The 20,400-nt window shown below is 47.1% G+C and overlaps 1 protein-coding gene across 5 annotated transcripts in view; it reads left to right on the top strand.

Annotated features, from left to right (window-relative positions):
* sspo (SCO-spondin) overlaps positions 1-20,400 on the top strand; it is a 75,018-nt gene that overhangs the window by 17,646 nt on the left and 36,972 nt on the right. For 3 of the 5 annotated variants that reach the window (XR_004213845.1, XM_031876769.1, XM_031876767.1), the window contains exons 27-70: positions 378-471; positions 575-784; positions 1,259-1,464; positions 1,739-1,853; positions 2,226-2,347; positions 2,461-2,628; positions 2,713-2,946; positions 3,070-3,192; positions 3,422-3,519; positions 5,225-5,456; positions 5,591-5,743; positions 6,221-6,358; positions 6,499-6,681; positions 6,759-6,909; positions 7,684-7,843; positions 8,169-8,217; positions 8,826-8,930; positions 9,078-9,205; positions 9,396-9,516; positions 9,640-9,767; positions 9,862-10,003; positions 10,165-10,342; positions 10,553-10,628; positions 11,102-11,123; positions 11,297-11,417; positions 11,561-11,774; positions 11,936-12,077; positions 12,209-12,385; positions 12,581-12,688; positions 12,814-12,891; positions 12,975-13,130; positions 13,378-13,536; positions 13,622-13,786; positions 13,892-14,083; positions 14,171-14,293; positions 14,903-15,032; positions 15,314-15,439; positions 15,847-15,938; positions 16,240-16,443; positions 16,555-16,725; positions 16,893-17,148; positions 17,277-17,323; positions 17,452-17,622; positions 17,786-17,920. Coding sequence is in view for 4 of the 5 variants with exons in the window: in XM_031876769.1 (XP_031732629.1) it covers positions 378-471; positions 575-784; positions 1,259-1,464; positions 1,739-1,853; positions 2,226-2,347; positions 2,461-2,628; positions 2,713-2,946; positions 3,070-3,192; positions 3,422-3,519; positions 5,225-5,456; positions 5,591-5,743; positions 6,221-6,358; positions 6,499-6,681; positions 6,759-6,909; positions 7,684-7,843; positions 8,169-8,217; positions 8,826-8,930; positions 9,078-9,205; positions 9,396-9,516; positions 9,640-9,767; positions 9,862-10,003; positions 10,165-10,342; positions 10,553-10,628; positions 11,102-11,123; positions 11,297-11,417; positions 11,561-11,774; positions 11,936-12,077; positions 12,209-12,385; positions 12,581-12,688; positions 12,814-12,891; positions 12,975-13,130; positions 13,378-13,536; positions 13,622-13,786; positions 13,892-14,083; positions 14,171-14,293; positions 14,903-15,032; positions 15,314-15,439; positions 15,847-15,938; positions 16,240-16,443; positions 16,555-16,725; positions 16,893-17,148; positions 17,277-17,323; positions 17,452-17,622; positions 17,786-17,920 (6,303 nt within the window). In the remaining variant the exon portion in view is untranslated. The remainder of the gene's footprint in view (positions 1-377; positions 472-574; positions 785-1,258; positions 1,465-1,738; positions 1,854-2,225; positions 2,348-2,460; positions 2,629-2,712; positions 2,947-3,069; positions 3,193-3,421; positions 3,520-5,224; positions 5,457-5,590; positions 5,744-6,220; positions 6,359-6,498; positions 6,682-6,758; positions 6,910-7,683; positions 7,844-8,168; positions 8,218-8,825; positions 8,931-9,077; positions 9,206-9,395; positions 9,517-9,639; positions 9,768-9,861; positions 10,004-10,164; positions 10,343-10,552; positions 10,629-11,101; positions 11,124-11,296; positions 11,418-11,560; positions 11,775-11,935; positions 12,078-12,208; positions 12,386-12,580; positions 12,689-12,813; positions 12,892-12,974; positions 13,131-13,377; positions 13,537-13,621; positions 13,787-13,891; positions 14,084-14,170; positions 14,294-14,902; positions 15,033-15,313; positions 15,440-15,846; positions 15,939-16,239; positions 16,444-16,554; positions 16,726-16,892; positions 17,149-17,276; positions 17,324-17,451; positions 17,623-17,785; positions 17,921-20,400) is intronic. The other 2 variants (XM_031876768.1, XM_031876770.1) reach the window with 2 other exon arrangements.

Below are 20,400 nucleotides of genomic sequence, written 5' to 3'. Positions count from 1 at the left end.
GCTAGTGATGATCAGATTGATGTGGATATTCTCAGACTCCAGAGTCATGCTTTAGTGACCAGCTGATCTTTCACTCAGCTACCATTAGAGGAATTTTGACTCTATTTTCTCCAGTACCACCAACAGGCCAGATTTTTCAGAATTTGCAGAGAACTTTCATGCTTCCTAGTATATGAACCCTGTCTGTTTTGGATACATCATGAACTTTGCTGCCATCCTACTCTCAGGACAAAATGTGAAATATCCAAACAGGATGGCCCAAGAAGACAGGCTTGAATTTGAATGAGCCCATGTTCTTTGGCCTTGTGCCACCATCAGGACAAACTTGGCTAAGCGTTAAGAGTAGCAGAATTGTCAGTGTGTTTTCTGCTCTACAGGGGACAGCTGTGTAGTTCCCATTCGGTGTCCATGTGAGTGGGAGGGCTCCATGTTTCCACCTGGAACTACCATCACTCAACACTGCCAGAACTGGTCAGTACATCTAAATGCTCACAAAAGTATATTCCACTCTTTTATCCCTATAATAATCAAAATTGAAGTTAGAGGGGTTTTTCTTTGCCTTTTGTGTGTCCAGTTCCTGTGAGGATGGCGTGTGGCAGTGTGACGGGGTGGCATGCCTTCCTGCCCCCCCTCACTGTCTGGAATCAGAGTACACCTGTGCTGGGGGGCGCTGCATCCCCTCCCAGTGGGTGTGTGACAACCAGGACGACTGTGGCGATGGTTCGGATGAGATCTGCCCTTCCACCTGCACCCCGGACCAATTCCGCTGTACCGGCACGCCAAGGTGAATCCAAAATCTCTTTAGTTTATCAACCAGCACAGTTTATATGTGTGGAGATTAGGAAGGTTATTAATTAAGGGATTAAGATCAAGCCTTTATCGGTGAACAGAGACACCCAAAGAAAGGAGTGGCTCTGAGGATGGCATAGTTTGTTTGCCAGCCTCTAAAACAATGTTGAAACATCTGGACACTTTAAATGGAATGGAGATTCATTCATGGTCTCCAGAGGATGAATCCTAGAGACATGGCGAGCCACTAACGTTTCATCTTATGCCACCAACAGGCCAACATTTAGTTTGTTCTATTACTGTGTGTCTGGAAGAATGCTGATTGAAATCACGTAACCAAGTGCTTAGAATGTTACAGTAACATGCTAAATGTTGAAACAGTGCCACATGTTTTGTTTGAACTCACAGTCTTTGCTACTAGAAAGCAAGTACAGTAGTGAGTAAAGTGAACTGACCCCACCCCCTGCAGCGGACCATGTTTGAACCCGGCTCTGCGTTGTGACGGCCACCCATACTGTGCTGACCAATCGGATGAGGAGTTCTGTGGCCCTGCCACCCCCATGCCCCTGTGCCCACCGGGGGAGTTTCAGTGTGCCAACGGAAAGTGCCTGGCAGCCAGCCGTGTGTGTGACGGACGGCTGGACTGTGGTTTCGCTGACGGGTCTGACGAGCAAGGTGATCTGTCCAGCATATACACCGCGTACAAACTACAACTGTCAAACTCAGTTCTCCATTAGCATTACTTTATCAAGAAAGGTGCTTTTCTCCAAAACTCTATTGAGACAGATGCTGTTATCATGCAAGGTACTCTTTTAGCTTGAAGCACACCGCTCTTTTAACAATTGAGTGTATTGTTTTCTGTGTTTTCACATGTGGGCATACTTGCACGATTACTTTTCTGTACGGTGTGATTGTGACGATGTGAGGAACTGTGCTTTGCTTGGTCCAGACTGCGGTGTGGTGTGTGATGAGGGGGAGTTGCTGTGTGCCGGAGGACGTTGCATTCTCTACCTCCACCGCTGCGACGGACATGATGACTGCGGGGACCTCAGTGACGAGAGGGGGTGTGTTTTCAGCTCTGCCGAACTTTGGTATTTGGGATCGTCAGTGGTTAAATGGACCGGCATTAAAATGCTCTGCAGAGTTTGTTTGCTCAAGAAAAGATCTTGACTATGTCCTCAGCAGTCAGCTGAATGCCACCAATATCACAGACCCTCAAGAGTATTTTATACATTTATTTTAGCTTTATTTTACCAGGAGAAGTCCCAAGACCACAGAATAAATGTTTCACGTGAGAAAATGACTCTTCAGCCCACGTCTGTTCACAACAGACTGTACTTTCTTTTTGTTTTGTTTCTGAGCAGCACTCGTCCAGTTGCTGATGGATTGCACCACTCAGTGTCATCATAATCCTAATGTTTTCTTTCTGGTTATAGGTGTGTGTGTGCACCAGGGGAGTTTCAGTGCCCTGGGGACCAGTGTGTCCCTGCAGACAGAGTGTGTGATGGACACAGAGACTGCCCCTCTGGAACAGACGAAGCTGTCTGTCCAAATAGAGGTACAAATACTAATACAGCGTTCATTTGTCTCAGCTATAAGTTAAATACATGTTTGCCCAAAGCCTTCCTGCATGGTTTGAATCAGTGATCAAATCCTTTCTGTGTGTGGCAGTGACCTGCGCTCCTGGCCAGTTTGCCTGTAGTGACGGTACGTGTGTCGCCACCACTAAGTTGTGTGATGGAACAGCAGACTGTCGAGGTGGAGAGGATGAGAACAGAACCAACTGCTACACTGCTGTCACAACGCCGTCACCCGTCACCCGGACTACGCCCACTTCAGGTAATGACGGTCATAATTTAAAGATACAGGAGGATGTTGTTTTTCAGTATTCACTGTTTCTCTTCTACACCCCTGTTGCTCCAGCTTGTAGGTCCTATGAGTTCAGCTGTGCCACTGGTGGGCAGTGTGTGCCTCAGGCCTGGCGTTGTGATGGGGAAACAGACTGTATGGACGGCAGCGATGAGCAGCAGTGCACCGCCCTCTGTGGCCCCGGCCAGGTGCCCTGTCTCAGCGGGGACCAGTGTGTGGACTACCAGCAGCTCTGTGACGGGATCCCACAGTGCAGGGATGCCTCAGACGAGAGTATCGACAACTGTGGTAAGTTCCTGTAAATACAACATGTGATAATTATGGGATTTGAGCGTTAAGAAAACCCCAGAGTTGATGTCATCAAGCCACAGAAACATTGTCTTTGACAATAATTCTGTTTGTCCGCGATAGGCTCTACTCGGATACCACCTTGCCCAGGCAGCTTCCTATGCAACAACGGAACATGTGTGAACATGTCGCGAGTGTGCAACGGTGTTCCAGACTGTCCATGGGGTGACGATGAGTTGATGTGTGGTGAGTTGTCATGAGATAAGAAGAAGGGAGGTGTGAGAATGGAGGCAAGGAGAGAAGAGATGGAGCAAGGGACTGCAGAAAGCCTGACAAAATGTTCATTGTTGTGCTCAAATAAAAGGGAAGGGAAGTCATAGGAAGTGTGCATCCCAGTCTCCCCTGTTCACAAAGTTGATGGATCTTGTAATATTTGGTTTGTTTAATAATACTTTTGGAATTTTGCTATGTCCAGATAAAACGGTCTCACCAGGACCCCCTGGCAGTAGGAACACCACTCTCACCTGCCCTGAATTTACCTGTATGGACGGATCCTGTGTGCCCTTTAATATGGTACGTCTAACACTGAGAGTATATTCGCTACCAGAAACACAAACACTAGGGATTTAATTGGTAGTGGGTAATTGAATAATAAAGAAAAATGATAGAATTATCTTTTGCACCATGACGTTAGAGGAGGTTTTACCTTCCACTTGCTCTTGTGTAATGGACAGGATCTCCTCACACAAGGCTTAGAAATAATTTGGCAGTTTTAAATAATTTAGAAAGTTTGTAGAGTTATTGCATATTGATATTATTGATGTTCTTGTAGTATTGTTGCTGGTAACAGATTGAATAAATTCATTAATATCAAGCTATGTACCGATTATAACTAATTCAATTATGACTTATAAACCCATACATTAGTACAAAAAGAATGATGGCCCTCAGCCTACATCATAAGCCACCATTTATTTAACTAACAGAATTTAACAGAAGATTCAATTTTGGACGCCACCCACTTTTGGAAAAATAGGGAAAACTTCAAGATTTGATATTCAATTCAGTCTTAATCTCAGGGTCGCTACGGAGTTCTTCTCAAGGTGTACAGGGACCTATTATTTCATATACACACAAATCAAGTTCTTAATAAATGAAATATGTATTTGACTAACTACATAACTAAACTACTAAAGAGGAAATAAATGAATAAACGATGAAATAATCCGTCGTTCGACAACCCTTCAGCGTCCACGTCCAGAGTCAAACAAGTGTAGAAGAGAGAGGGAGAGCTGACGTCTTCTTGCTTTATCTTCTTGAGGAAGAGGGAGAAGTTTATGGCTGGAAGAGCAAAACCACTCCCATCTTAACCACTATCTTGACTATTAAATGTAACCTTATTTTACCCAATTAATACTAATTAGTGACATAGTCTTTTTGTTTCATCTCAGCTGTAGAAAGGTACCAAGCAGTTGATCTAAAACCTGATCAATTAAAGAGTCAAACAATTACACCACATAGACATAGTTATCATGACACAGACAGACCTATGTAGATAAACATGTGTACCTATATGCATAATGAATTAATGGATAACATTAATGTCAACTTTACAGCACAAATTAGGGTCCTGGGTCAGAGACACAAAGGAGGGGGGGGTCCCTCCCCCTTCTGCTGGTCTGAGAGAGGTTCAGTTACAACTTGAGTAATTAAACACCCAGTTTATCTCGCAGGAAGAGTTGACTATCATGAAATGAACGATACATAACTTTTATAAACTCTTCTTTAAGTTTTTTTTATTACAATTGGATTTATGTCTTCAGGAATGTGGCTGAAACAAAACACCAAGATAGGGTCATCAAGCATGGTCGACTGAGCCTTAACAAGTGTCAAGCGTGACCCCACGTCCTGATCTAGAGCCCTATCTGCTCCGAGTATGTCCAGGTTCTACCATTAAGTGACCTTTGGGTTGAGAGAGCAGCTCCTGAAAGAGGTTTAGTCCTGATTGTGTCTTACACATTTCAGGTTTATAAACTCTCGCTGGACGTCCGCTACATTCTTTTCTTTAAATTAAAAGGATTACCTTTAAAAATAAACAAAACATGAATCTGATGTGGTGATGCGGTTTGATTAACAGTCACCTTGGTTAGCCGTCATCAGCATGCATCATATAAAATATTAAGGAATTCATGTCTGGGAAAAGGTAAGACGGAAGGCATTTCCCCACGTAAAGAAAGCAGCCAAAATGTGCTTCCCCTGACTTACATTCCTGTTACAGGTGTGTAATGGTGTGGTAGACTGCCCAGACTCCACACTAGCACCACTTGGAGGCCCCACTGATGAGCAGGGCTGTAGAAGTTGGAGCTCCTGGGGTCCGTGGAGCCCCTGCAGCACCTCCTGTGGTACAGGCTCCACAAGCCGGCAAAGAGCCTGTCCTACAGGAGATCCACTGCGTCACTGTCGGGGACAGGACTCCCAGAGGAAGCAGTGCTTCAATACCACCTGTCCTGGTAAGAAGGTGGACATGAACGACAAATAAAGCATGTTTCAGAATAAAGGTCCTCAAAGTTTGAATACATAGTTTAAAATCACAAATGTTCAGTATTTGTCTCTAAAATGTGACGCTCTCTCCTCCCCTCTCCAGTGGACGGTGAGTGGCTGCCGTGGGTGATCTGGTCCAACTGCTCCAGCGGTTGTGGTGGCGTGCAGGTCAGACACAGAGGCTGCATCCCCCCTCACTACGGAGGCCGGGACTGTTCCCAGCTCCCTGGACCATCCAGCCTACCCATGGAGATCGGTAAGAGCTGTTTGTAGACTACGGTTGCACTGAAAAGAAATGATAATGAAGGTGATGTTGGCGTAAAATCATTGGTCATAATGGCAAGAAATGTCTCATTGTTGTACAATGCTCAAGGAAAGTGTTCACTTTAAAAGATTTTTTTACTGAAAATCCACAAAAAGTTGCAACATTGTTGATTGTTCACAACTAGTTCAAGTGAGAGAGAAATGTTTGTTTTTTCCATCAAATCCATTGCCGTCCAATTTGCTGAATAAAGAAAGCATTATTAAATGGAACTCTTAATATAAATTGATGTAATCTTAAAATGTTGCTTCAAAACTCATCTGATGGTGGTGTTTCAAAATGAATCAAAACAATCCAGACCCATTGCACAAAAATGTCTGATCAAAATAGCAAAGAAAATGGGAACGCCAAGAAGGATTCAAATATATTTTTTAAATAAACTTCTCTCTTTTTCTTCCCTGTCCCGCCCAGAGCCTTGTCCCGACGATGGATGTGCCAACACCAGCTGTCCCACTGGGCTGGTGAGACTCAGCTGTGCTCCCTGCCCAGTGTCCTGTGCCCACGTCAGCAGTGGGACCACCTGTGATCCAAAGGCTCCCTGCTACTCAGGTCAGTCAGCAGGAATCCGGAAGGAAATTTAAAATATATTTTTGTTTCTTGCCATTTTGAAATTGCCAAATTCATTTTTACATTTGTCTCACAGGTTGTTGTTTTTTTCTTCCTCACAATCAACTTGTCTCTGACTTCAGGTTGCTGGTGTCCGGAGGGCCTGGTGATGAGCCATACGCAACAGTGTGTGTCACCAGAGGAGTGTGCGTGTGAGGTGGCAGGCGTGCGCTACTGGCCGGACCAGCAGATGAAGGTGGACTGTGAGATTTGTGTCTGTGAGAGGGGAAGGACGCAGAGATGCCGGCCTAACCCGGACTGTTCAGGTGAGTCCGTCAAACACACAGGCTCATTGAATCCGCTGTAAACTCTTGTCGACGTGCTGGTTATCGTTCTACCGCAGTGCACTGTGGCTGGTCGTCGTGGACTGAGTGGGGAGAGTGTTTGGGGCCCTGTGGTGTTCAGAGTGTCCAGTGGTCGTTCCGGAGCCCAAACAACCCCATCAAGCATGGAGACGGGAGATCATGCAGAGGAATATACAGGAAGGCCCGCCGGTATGTAGCCCTGTCCTCATGGGACTGTTCACTACTGTTACTGTTTCTACTGCAATGATACACTACTACTCTTGGGTATTCATGGCAGGTTTCTTTAAAAGCAATGGCCCAATTTCCAATCTGCTGTGGGTATTTATGGTCCCCAGAGGATAATCTGCTGATGTGTTTGGTGACCCCACCCAACTTCTTTGTTAGTGCCACCATCACAACGAATTTCTAATGGATTAAAAATGTAATGACATTTATTCTAACCAAAGAATTAGACTTAGGCCCCTTCACCCTTCTGGACTTGAGCCATCACCCAACATTAACCTAAATGCTTTGCTGTGTACACGAGATATTAAGACAAACCTTTGAGTTAAGTTTGGTGTGGGTATTTGTTGTCCACAGAGGTTGAACCCTTCTGCTCCCGATAACCCCGATTACCACCTCAAGGCACTTGAACATAACCTCTCAAAATCAAATGAGCAGTTTAAATCACAATACTTCATGCTCTCCACATGAGCTCTTGTCAGTTTGGTGCACATTTTACTTACTGACAGTATTGCAATATTTACTGTATATTGTCATGATCCCTCAAAAACTATTGAAGTTGACAAACTGTCCTTGGCCATCATCTACGTCTTACACCACTGTGAGCTTCCCTTAGTTTTTGTCTTATTGGCTAACACCATGCACTTGTGAGCAAACACACATGCCTTCCATGACTCAGCATGCATTTTCCATATTTCTGTGCGTGTGTGTGTGTGTGTGTGTGTGTGTGTGTGTGTGCAGGTGTCAGACAGACCCGTGTGATGAGTGTAAGTACCAGGGTCAGTCCCATGCTGTGGGAGACAGATGGAGGTCAGACCACTGCCAGTTATGTCACTGTCTGCCCAACCTGACAGTGCAGTGTTCCCCCTACTGTCCATACGCTCTCAGTGGATGTCCTCAGGTACGAGTAGAACTGTGTGTGTGTGTGTGTGTGTGTGTGTGTTTGTCATGACCATTTACACATTTGAAAAATCTGCACTCACTGTATTTGCTGCTTGAGTATGTGCCCATGTTTTATGGAAATATGACGCAGTAAAGTGGAACATTTGCACATTTAATTGAGCATGTGACTGTGGGCTTAAATGTATCTGCGTTGCTTATCTCTTATCTGGCGACAGCTCTGCCTCCTCTGCACCCTTTGCTTTTCCTCTACATAGTCATGTCCCATAGCAGCTCTCCCACACCTATGACAGAGGCACATGTTGAATGTTGGTTTGTTTGTGCAGGGCCAAAGTCTGGTGCCTGGAGAGGGAGACAGGTGCTGCTACTGTCAAGGTAAAATCAGAGCTGTTGTTCTGCTATCTGCACTTCCTGTTTAATGATGAATGCAATCGTTTTCCTACCAACTAATTGCACTTCGTGGTTACTAATGTTGTCAGAGTGGTCAGAGATGACGTTGCTCCCAATAAATGATAGGAACTATTATGTTTTTCTGTATTTGTGCCCCACTGGAGGGAGTGTTTTATTTTGCTTGTTATCCATATACGTGTCCACAAGTTCTCCTAATTCAGGGCAGAGAGGGGACCCCTTACTCCTTTCTTCTTCTTCTGACCACAGACATATCTCACATGTTCAAAAGACTGTTTACTGTACTCGCTCAAGAAATCTCAAAATATGAGACCCAGCATTTTATCAAACACGACCTTAGTCAAAATGTCAAACTTCATAGAAATGTAAATGTGGTAGTTTGTTTATATTTTGTATGAACTTAAAGATGCATACAGAGCTTTTGAAGATGAAGTAAATGAGATGAGAAGTCGAATGAAATCTATATAAAGATTGCAGCACTCCAGATATAAGGTGCAGTTCATTGTTGCACACATTGCGCTGATAAAGTGAATGTCCTCCGACATTAATCTTTCCGTTCTTCAACACCTCTGTAGGAGGAAATGACACCATTCTTGTGACAGTTAGCCCCATCACTGTGACCTCCCAGCCAGCAGAGGGCACTACACCTCTGGTTCCCACCTATCCTCTTCCCGCTGGAGGTTTGTGTATTTTTGATGATCAGTTAGTCATGCAGATTCTCTGGTCGGGCTTTTGAGTCTTGAAGCATCTATGATTGTTATCCCTGTGTTTATCTACTTGCACTCACTGCAATTTTCATAGAATTTCACCTCCTCTTCTATGGTCAGGTGAGTGTTGGTCTCCTCTGGGTGTTCAGACTCTCCCAGCCTCCAGTTTCAGTGCCTCGTCACAGCAGACTGGTCACCCCCCTGAGGCAGGTCGCCTGCATTGGTGGGACCCCCATGGAGACCTCCAGGTATGTCAAGACACTAGATTTGTACAATAAGGCCTGACTGTACTGTTCATCCTGGTGAAACATCCAAATGGAGTAAGCAACAAAATGGTTGACAATTTCGTGACATTACAAATATATAAAAAAAAGAATAAATCGTTCATGCTGCTGCAACACGAACGTGACGTGTAATCTGCAAAGTGTTTATCTGCAGGGTTGGAGTCCAGAACCCGATGAGTATAAGGACCTACCACACCGGAGCCCTGAGGGACACACGAGCAGCACACAGAGCCCATACCTCCAGACGGACCTGCTGACACTATACAACGTCACTGGTAAACATGCACGCAGCTGCCTTAGAACAAGCTCAGATTGAAATGCTGGTTCACCAAACACAAACTCCCATGTAATATTATGCTGCAGTAGAAGAAGGTGAATGCTTTCTCTCCCTCCTGTAGGTGTGCTAACCCAGGGTGGTGGTGTGTTCGGCACCTTTGTGTCCAGCTTCTACCTCCAGTTCAGCCAGGATGGCCGACAGTGGTACACTTACAAAGAGCTCATTACGGACGCCCGGCCCAGAGCCAAGGTTACACATCACACCCAAGTCCATGCAACTTCCCATCCCGTACATCCAAGGATACTTGCCATTGTTTTGTCATATTTTGCCATTCTGTTTCCAGGTTTTTCATGGTAACCATAATGACCGAGGGGTGGCAGAGATCCGGCTGGACAGGATGGTGTCGGCTCGGTTCGTCCGCCTGCTGCCACACGACTTCCAGAACGGCATCTACCTTCGACTTGAGATCATGGGCTGTGGAGATGGTCAGTGCATAGCTCAATGCTGCTCTGCTGGTGTTATGTGATGGGATTCTAAAATGCTCTCCTCTCCTCCAGGTTTTCCTTAAACAGGATTTATAAGTCACACACACCAAAGCTGAGCGTAGAAATCCTTTTGACTAATTCTGACCATTCCCCTCATGCAGGTGCGCAGCCATCCACTACAGCCATCATACCACTCAGCTGCCCTGCTGGTCAGTTCTCCTGCCCCCCACCAGGGGGCTGCATCGAGGCAGGGCTGCGCTGTGATGGGATCCCCCACTGTCCAAAAGGAGAGGACGAAACCGGCTGCCATTCTCATGACATCACCACCCAGTCAGACAGGTAGAGGGCATTATTATTAGTGGTAATGGTCGTTGAAGTTATTGTGATAATTGATAAATCATGTTATTAATGCACTCCTGTATTCTGCTCCTTACTTTTGTATCTCATCTCTGTTCATCCAGCTCCTCTTTCACTCTTCCTTGGTGTTGACAGTATTCAAGAAGGATTCTAGGTATTTTCTCCTCTTCATTGTTGTGTGCTTATTTACAGGCCGTACACACCCAGCCCTGCTCCTCTCAGGACTCCACCCAAGACTGCTGTCACTCATCCTGCAGTAACATCAACGGTGAGACAGCACTCCAACTTCTTCACGCCTTATATACACATCTTTTCTTTCTAATGTAATCTAAATGAAAGAGTAATGGATTAGCAAAGGCTCTACCAGATATGATGCATATGAGTCAAACTGGATTCATTAACAATAGATACATACAACTACAAGAACACGCTGCAGCATCATACAACACAGACACGTCTATCAGGGATCACTGTGGATGCTGAGAAATCATGTGGTGATCGTGAATGGCCTTATTTGTTTAAAGTCAAGTCAAGATGATACATTTTTTAATACTGCTTTGTAAATACTCTACAGATAACATTTCCACTATTAATGTATTGTCTGTGGGATTCATTTTCCACCCCTCTGTGATCTAGCAATAGAACTGCTTGCAGAGCGAATTAAAATAGCCAAAGATTTCAGATGTTACTATCGGCACATATCAATATATATACTTCATTTATTGTCTGATGTTTTCACAGGATGGTGGCCCAGGATATCGTGGTGAGTGTTAAAGGCAGTTTTCATGTTTTGAGAGCAGCAGCCTCTGTTAATGTCTTCTAAAACATATTCAAATATTCCTGCAGATCTATTGCTCTAATGTGTTGTGTTTGAAGCGTTCAGTTTGCCAGACTGGCTCTGTTGGACGCTGTTAAAATGTACATCATATTCTGCAGCCATCTGCTCCTCTCCCCTTGGACTGGAGGACGGGAGGATTCGATACGGTCAGCTGACGGCATCCTCGCACCGCGAGAACAACCCTGCTGATGCTGGACGACTAAACATCGTCCCTAACGTGTGAGCGATCTAATCTTTGATTGGTAGTCGTCCCTTAAGTGTACACTGGCAGGAACATTCCACGTGTTCTTTTGCATGTACTTAAAAGTCTAAAATATAAAGAATTCAGAAAGAAATAACAAAGCACATCATCCTCTGTGCAGTCAGGTTATGGAGCCTGGATGGAGCCCCTTACCTGCAGATCCCCAACCCTTTTTCCAGGTGGACTTCCTGGAGCCCACATGGGTATCAGGGGTGGTGACCCAGGTCAGTGAACGCATGTGGGGTTACCTCACTAAATACCGCCTGGCCTTCGCCCTGCACAGCAGCCTCTTCACAGACTATACTGAGGATGGGAATCCTGGAAGCCCAGCTAAGGTATTTGTACTAATGTGGACATTTAGTATCTTATTGAGCATCAAATGTTTTCTGTATTTACATAGATCCTCATATGAATGGGGGAGAAAAAGACAAATCTGATGCATTATTCTAGACATTAGATGTGCTCATGTGGAATTGCCCTGTCGGTTGTGGTGAAGGTGTTTGAGGTGCGGATGGCGGGCAGGAACCCGGTGACCCGCTGGCTCGGTCGGCTGGTCAGAGCTCGCTACCTGCGCATCATCTCTGTGGAGTTCAGACACACCTTCTACCTGCGTGTGGAGATCCTCGGCTGCAGAGGAGGTGAGGAATTCAACAGACTGCACAACGAAATCATTCCTCTTGTGTACTACCTCATCTTTGCTTTACAGAACTAGTGAGTCGACTTCTCAATCGTGTTATTAATGAAGCAACCTTTCCTCCTGCTCTCCCAGATGAGCTGGTGACCCCCAGCAGCGGGACCACGTCTCCCTCTGGTGGTGGGACAGTGACCGTACGGCACTGTGAGCCAGGCCTGTTTGCATGCCTGCACAGTGGAGAGTGCGTCCCCGTCTCTGTGCTTTGTGACGGTCGAGCGGACTGCAAGGACCACTCTGACGAGATCAACTGTGGTGAGGCCTGAGCCATATTCGGTCATGTACATATTTCTTTCTCTTCTTTTGTGTCCTGCTACATGATTAAGTGATTCAAAACTATTTACATTTGACAGTTTATTTGACAATTGAGTTAAGATATATACAGCTTCTTCATGATCTTCCTTGTGTTCCATTTTCTTTTATCCGTGTCTGTCTTTATTTATGTCCCAGGCGCCCCAGGCCTCCACACCACCAGGTCCCAGGGTGGCCTTCCTGGCGTGGCTACCCCAGGGGTCACAGGTCAAACTGGACTCCAGAAGACGACAACCTCAAGTACAGGTAAAATGTGCTGTTGATCAAATCTACTCTGCTCATTGTTGTTGGCTTCTTACCAAAGTCCCCCCCCCCTTTTTTTGTCTGTTTGCAAGTCACATTTAATCATTTCAAACCATCCATCTACCCAGGGGTCACCACAGGTCAACCTGGGCTGCATCTCACCACAACCCGCCATTCCGGAAAACCTGGGTTGCAAACCACAAAAGGCGAGACAGCCTTGCTGGTTCTCCTACAACACTTTATACAAAATAAACATATACTGTAACCACTGTTTTACTTTCACTTACAGCCCCGTGGGCCGCTACAACTCTGTACGATGGCGGCCTACCCAGAGTGCTTTGCATGGAGGGCCAGTTTGCGTGCCGCTCTTTTGGCTGTGTTGACTCGGCACAGGTGTGTGACGGCAGACGGGACTGTTTGGACGGGTCAGATGAGGAAGGCTGTGGTATGCATCGACAACCTGTCAGGGGGCAGACTAGAATGGAAATAGAATGACTTCACTTTTACTCACATTTAAATGTAGAAGAGGTGATATTGATGATATTGGAGGTACATAGTTACACGATGGCCTTCACACGCATGTTAAATAGGACGTGAAATGAAAGAAAATACTTTGAAATAAAGGAATGTGTAATTCCTGGAATAAAATGAATTGAACAAAGTTCTGTTATTGTATACCAATGTGTTATCAGGCACCACAGCCAGACCAGCGGTGACTTCACAAGGTCCCCATGTGCCCAGCCCCTGCTCCCCCAAGCAGTTCTCTTGTGACAGTGGGGAGTGCGTTCACCTGGACCGGAGGTGTGACCTGCAGACGGACTGTGTGGACGGATCGGACGAGAGAGACTGTGGTAAAATACAAGCCCACCTCAAAAGTGGTAATAAGACAGAATAGAACAGGGAAATGCTGAATTGTTTTCCTCTCCTCTTCTCTAGTGGACTGCATCATATCCAAGTGGACAGCGTGGAGCGTGTGCAGTGTGTCCTGTGGTCTGGGCTCCTTGTTCCGGCAGAGGGACATCCTGAGGGAAGCTCTGCCCGGAGGGACCTGTGGTAGAGCTCAGTTTGACAGTCGAGCCTGTTTCCCTCGAGCGTGTCCAGGTCTGTTCTCTGAACCTGATGTCAAACAGGACACATCTTTCATAAGCGCTCGGTCTCTGATTTAATAGTTGTCTCAATCTCATTCTCTCCTGTCTCCTCTTGCAGTCGGCGGTCGCTGGTCAGAGTGGACGGAGTGGTCGGCGTGTGACTCTCAGTGTGGAGGTGGTGTCAAACGGAGGAACAGAACCTGCTCTGCTCCTCCTCCCAAGAACGGTGGGCGGGACTGTGAGGGCATGACCCTGCAGAGCCAGAGCTGCAACAGCGAGCCCTGCACCAAAGACATTGGCACGCAGACAGGTGGCTCTGCCACACAATAAATTCTGTTGTTGGTGTTTAAAGTCTCGTCTAATTCTACATACGTCTGCTCCCTGATTGGTTGTTCAGGCTGCGTCAACAGCATGGTGCTGGTGACTGAGGCGGACTGCCGGGCTGGCAGGGTAGAGCCCTGTCCTCCTACCTGCTCACATCTCAGCATGACCAGCAACTGCACCGCAGCATGTATACCGGGTAGGACACACAGGAAGTGATGGGGTGTCGAGCGATGTCAGTGTTTGCTTTGTGACGTCACGTAGACTGTAGAGTAACTTTGGGTACGTTTGTGAGGCCCAGAGGCCCATGGAGTATGTAGTTAGAGTATTCAGAGTGTTACACTGTTCTGTTTGTACGGCTAAATTCAGAACATTATATATGTTGCTTCTGAGTAGGAAATGCCATGCAAACAATGTTAAAGGTCTCCTACCTTGTGAGACAAAGCTTGTGTCCATAACACAAGACATAATACTGCCTCTTTTATATGCCTCAAATGTGCTGAAGAGAAATTGTGAATCGTCATTGTTATTTAGACAAACATATATAACCAACAGCTCTCTTGTTAAATTGAGTAAATATAAGCACTAAATCATTTACTGGAAGTTTCTAGTTGGACTAAATAATAAATGATTTTGATTCAGTGGGTTGGCAATTCCCTACTCTCTATTCAATTATTCAGACTACAAAGCAAAGCATTTTTCAAAGGCACAAAGCTCTATTGAAGCATTGCCGACATTTCCTCTGAAACGATAGCGGCTCATTCACTGGTGGCTGAAATGTTGATGAAGACTTGCGTGTCCTCTCCAGGGTGTCGCTGTGCCGATGGTCTGTACCTTCAGGAGGGGCGGTGTGTGAATGGCAGCCAGTGCGTCTGTCTCTGGGACGGTCAAACACTGCAGCCCGGACAGACGGTCAGCAGGGACCAGTGCACCTCATGGTGAAAGACACAGTCGCGTTGATGTTTCTGTTTCCCACTTTGAAAGCGAGCCTGGTTTTCACACTGTATTCTAAAATGCTAAATAACAGGATGTTTGCTTTCTAAAAAAAGACTCATAACTTTGGTTATGTTACATTTATTTTTCATGTCGTAAAGCAGTTTTCTCTGAGAAAGAGTTTTTCCATTTTAAATTACACTCGAGTTGACTGGACTGCTGCCTCATCAGTCCAGTGCCTCAGAGGAAAGCAATTCTGAATGATAACAATCTTTTGCCCCATCAGCGTGTGCATAGATGGACAAGTAACCTGTGACACCTCCCTTTGTGTGGCCTCCTGTCATTGGTCAGCCTGGTCGTCATGGTCGCCGTGTGACGTGACCTGTGGTCTGGGGCTCCAGCAGCGCTACAGGTGAGCCTGTTCACTGCAACAGATGAAGCATCGTACTCTCTGGAACTCCCTGTCAAAGGCTTTTCTCCACCGAATTCCACTCTTCACAAGACTTCTTTACACAACAGAACTGTGATTATATAGAATTTTGATATGATTATAATAATAATTCTGTACTTAATCAATCTTTATTTCCTCTGTTTGCTGTCTTTTGCAAACTCTGAACTAGGTGTCCGGTTTGCATATGTTTGTATAATCTTGCTTATGCTATTTTTTCACTGCTGCATCATTTACTGTTGTTACTGTAATTTAATTGGCATTTCATGTGATAATGTCCTTGTTATGGACCGATGCTTTTTACTGGTCCCACATGCACCACCCATTGCATTTGGACCAGGTGACTTTCTGTCCTGACTTTGTCTCCTCAGGTCTCCAGTGAACCCGGCTGGAGCCGGAAGAATCCAGCCCTGTCCAGGAGACTCCTCGGAGGCCCGCCGCTGCCCCGGCTCCTGTCTCCCTGGTATACCAACAGTTTTCATTTGTAACATTAGATTTATAATCCAACTAAATCCTGTGGACTGAAATGCTGCATTTTGCACTAAAATGAATGTATGTAATATATCAAAACGTACTTATTCTTCATTTTTTCAGCAGCACATACGGTAGACTTTACATTGTAGTCTAAGTCTAAGTGTGAAGAACTACTTTCTGAGCAACAGTTGCAGTGATACCTTTCTTCAAATACTTCAATGCAAGTCTCAGGCCAGTATGCTAGTCTTGTAAATCACTTGCATACTGAATGACTTTGTCCTCTTGTGCAGGGCTGCCTGATGGAGTCTGGGGCAAATGGACCAGCTGGTCAGAGTGCAGTAAGACGTGTTTCAACCACGTAGATGATGTTGGAATCAGGCGACGATTCCGCAGCTGCAACCACACGCTCACACCCTTCAACCACACGCACGCGGACTCGGCCTGCGATGGAGACGGCGAGGAGCAGGAGCCTTGTAACACTGTGCACTGTCCAGGTATCGCAGATGTAGACACACACGCAGAAACCACAACTTCTCTGGTCTCTCCACAAAGACGATGTGTTAGAGGAAAGACTGAAAAGCTGATTTTTAGGTGTGTATTTCCAGTGAATGGCGCTTGGTCGGCGTGGTCATCGTGGTCTCAGTGTTCATCAGAGTGCGACTCCGGCGTCCAAACGAGAGATCGATTCTGCAGTTCCCCCTCACCAACCCACGGGGGCAGCAGCTGCCCCGGGCCACACGTACAGACAGGAGACTGCAACTCCCACCCCTGTTCAGGTGTAATATGTGTGAATAGTATCACTCTATAGTAGAGCTGTGTTTGTGACTTATTTTTCTATTGAATTATCTTTTATCTTCTGATTGCTCGTGTTATTTCATCCACCTCGTTGAATAAAGGCCTGTGTGCACGTGCGACATTCAGTCCTCATTTCCTCTCCACGCAGGTGTGTGTCCAGAGGGCATGGTGCACATGACTTCAGCAGAGTGCGAGGCTCAAGGCGGCGCGTGTCCGCGGGTGTGTCTGGACATGACCTCCACAGAGGTGCAGTGTGTCACCGCCTGTTACAACGGCTGCTACTGCGCCCTGGGCTTCTACCTGCTCAACGGCAGCTGCGTGCCCCTGGCACAGTGCCCGTGTTACCAGCAGGGGGAGCTGTACCCGGCCGGTGCAGCCCTGCCTGTGGATGCCTGCAATAACTGGTACTGTCGGCCTGTGTTCAAGATTTATTTTATTGTGAAGTAGACAAAATGTCACCTGTATATATGTGTGTATACACATACATACATATCATTCTGGCTGTCACTGTCTGGCTGTGTGTCTCAAACAGTACCTGCACTAATGGAGCAATGGAGTGCGGAGCAGCTCCCTGCGCTGGTGAGGGATTTTACAGGAATTGCTGTCTTTAAGTTTTTTCTTCTCACCTTGTTTGTCTCCCATTCTCTCTGACTTTCTCCGCCTTTTCATCCTGTGTGTGTGTGTGTGCGTGTGTGTGTGTTCCTCAGTGGACTGTGGCTGGAGCAGCTGGACCCAGTGGAGCGCTTGCAGTCGAACATGCGACGTTGGTGTGAGAAGACGCTATCGTTCGGGAACCAATCCTCCTCCAGCTTTCGGCGGTCGTCCCTGCAAAGGAGACCGAGTTGGGATCGACACCTGCAGCATTGAACCCTGCTTTGGTGAGGAGAAGCACTTGGTTGCTAATGTTAATATATACAAAATCCAAAGACGAGTTGCTCGTTTTATTTAACTCATGTGTGCATTCAAAAAATTCCAAATCAAAATACAGATTTTAAAAAAAAAGGAATAAAGGAAATGAATAGAGTTGTGATGTGTCTGAAGGTGTACGGGAGCCATGGGTGGCGTGGTCGGAGTGCTCTGTGACGTGTGGAGGAGGTTACAGGAGCCGAACCCGTGGACCCATCCGAATCCACGGCACTGCTCAGCAGTTCAGCGCCTGTAACCTGCAGCCCTGTGGTAGAGCAGGACTTCATCTCTCTTTACCAATATTGTCATGTTTAATGTCAGAATTGTATAAGTGGGTACTTTTCGTGGCGGCAACCCGAGAACCCGGTGGTGGACACCGGAGGTGAGGGAAGCCGCCAAGCTGAAGAAGGAGACCTTCAAGGCCTGGTTGGCCCAGGGGTCTCCTGAAGCAGCTGACCGGCAGGCCAGAAGGGCTGCAGCTGCGGTGGTCGCGAATGCTAAAACTCGGGCATGGGAGCAGTTCGGGGAGGCCATGGAGAAGGACTTTCGGTTGGCCTCAAGGAGGTTCTGGCAAACCATCCGACGGCTCAGGAAGGGAAAGCAGGGCTTACCCCAGGCTGTTCTCAGCAGGGGGGGGGAACTGCTAACCCGGACGGAGGACATCGTCGGGCGGTGGAAAGAGCACTTTGAGGAACTCCTAAACCCGACCAACATGCCCTCTGCAGAGGAGGCAGCGCCTGAAGATCTAGGGGGAGGCTCACCCATATCCCTGGCAGAGGTCGCTGAGGTAGTCAAAAAGCTCCTTGGTGGCAAGGCACCGGGGGTGGATGAGATCCGCCCTGAGATGCTGAAGGCGCTGGACATAGTTGGGCTGTCCTGGCTGACACGCCTCTTCAATGTCGCATGGGGGTCGGGATCAGTGCCCATGGAATGGCAGACCGGGTTGGTGGTTCCCATCTTCAAAAAGGGGGACCGGAGAGTGTGCTCGAATTACCGGGGTATCACACTACTCAGCCTCCCGGGGAAGGCTTATGCCAGGGTGCTGGAAAGGAGGCTCCGACCGCTTGTCGAACCTTGGATTCAAGAGGAGCAGTGCGGATTCCATCCCGGCCGTGGAACAGTGGACCAGCTCTTTACCCTCGCAAGACTACTGGAGGGGTTCTGGGAGTTTGCCCAACCAGTCTACATGTGCTTTGTGGACTTGGAGAAGGCTTTCGACCGGGTCCCTCGGGGGTTCTTGTGGGGGGTGCTGCGGGAGTATGGGGTGCCGGACCCATTACAACGGGCGATCCGGTCTCTGTACGACTGCAGTAGAGCTGTGTCCGCATTCTCGGCAATAAGTCAGACACGTTCCCGGTGGGTGTTGGCCTCCGCCAGGGCTGCCCTTTGTCTCCGGTCCTGTTCGTGACTTTCATGGACAGGATATCTAGGCGCAGCCTGGGGGTGGAGAACGTCAGGTTCGGGGGTCTCGGGATCGCCTCTCTGCTGTTTGCAGATGATGTGGTCCTGTTAGCCTCCTCGGATCATGACCTCCAGCATTCACTGGGGCGGTTTGCAGCCGACTGTGAAGCGGCGGGGATGAGAGTTTGCACCTCCAAATCTGAGGCCATGGTGCTCTGCCGGAAACCGGTGGATTGCTCCCTCCAGGTGGGGACGGAGTGCCTACCTCAAGCGAAGGAGTTCAAGTATCTCGGGGTCTTGTTCACGAGTGAGGGTAAGATGGAGCGGGAGATCGACAGATGGATCGGTGCAGCTGCAGCAGTAAAGCAGGCGCTGCACCGGACCGTCATGGTGAAGAGGGAGCTGAGCCGGAAGGCAAAGCTCTCAATTTGGAGTCGAGCCGCTACTCCTTCGCGTCGAAAGGAGTCAGCTGAGGTGGTTCAGGCATCTAATTAGGATGCCTCCTGGACGCCTCCCACTGGAGGTTTTCCAGGCACGTCCAACTGGGAAGAGACCCCGGGGAAGACCCAGAACACGCTGGAGAGATTACATCTCCCAGCTGGCCTGGGAACGCCTCGGGATCCCCCAGAATGAGCTGGAACATGTTGCCGGTGAGAGGGAGGTCTGGGTCGGCCTGCTTGACCTGCTGCCACCGCGACCCGACCCCGGATAAACGGTGGAAAATGGATGGATGGATGGATGGTACTTTTCAAGAAGACCGCAGAATGTATTATACCACATCTGTCACATATTTATTGCACTAAATCATGGTTTTGCAATAAGAAGCCGGTAAGGAAAACAACTCAAGGTCTTGAAAGTGCTCAGACAGAGTTACAGAACATCATGGCCACTTCATTGACGTTGTATTTCAATGTTGTCATAGGAATGTTAATTCTAATACATTAAATCCTACTCAGTGAATAACATGTCCTCAAAAAATGTGATGTTCTCCTACCAACACGAGTGCCCCAGTGAACCTTCAGTGCAGAAGCTTGATTAAGTTTAGGAAAAGATCCTGGTTACGGTTATAATAAGTCTGTTAAGTGACCTGACTTCCTTAGAGGCAGCCCTTCGCGTCCTAGCTCATAATTACTTGGTTATATATATAGTGTGGATAACAGTGTACTTTTTAGCATGTAAAAAACGCTAAAAAAGGAAGGAAGAAAGAGGGCACACAGCATTTCTGCATAATTTGTGGCGCTGTCCTCTTAGTGGACCAGTCTTTCATTTAAGTCTTGATCCACTAAGATGTTTTTTCATGCTGAATGAAACCTCTGAACACATCTCTGGTACACATTAAAGTGGTGCTT

Source organism: Anarrhichthys ocellatus, unplaced genomic scaffold, assembly GCF_004355925.1.
Source record: "Anarrhichthys ocellatus isolate YVR2014 unplaced genomic scaffold, GSC_Weel_1.0 scaffold115, whole genome shotgun sequence".
Taxonomy (NCBI): Eukaryota; Metazoa; Chordata; class Actinopteri; order Perciformes; family Anarhichadidae; genus Anarrhichthys; species Anarrhichthys ocellatus.
The sequence above is the reverse complement of the archived record's forward strand: the minus strand, read 5'-3'. Positions and strand labels throughout refer to the sequence as shown.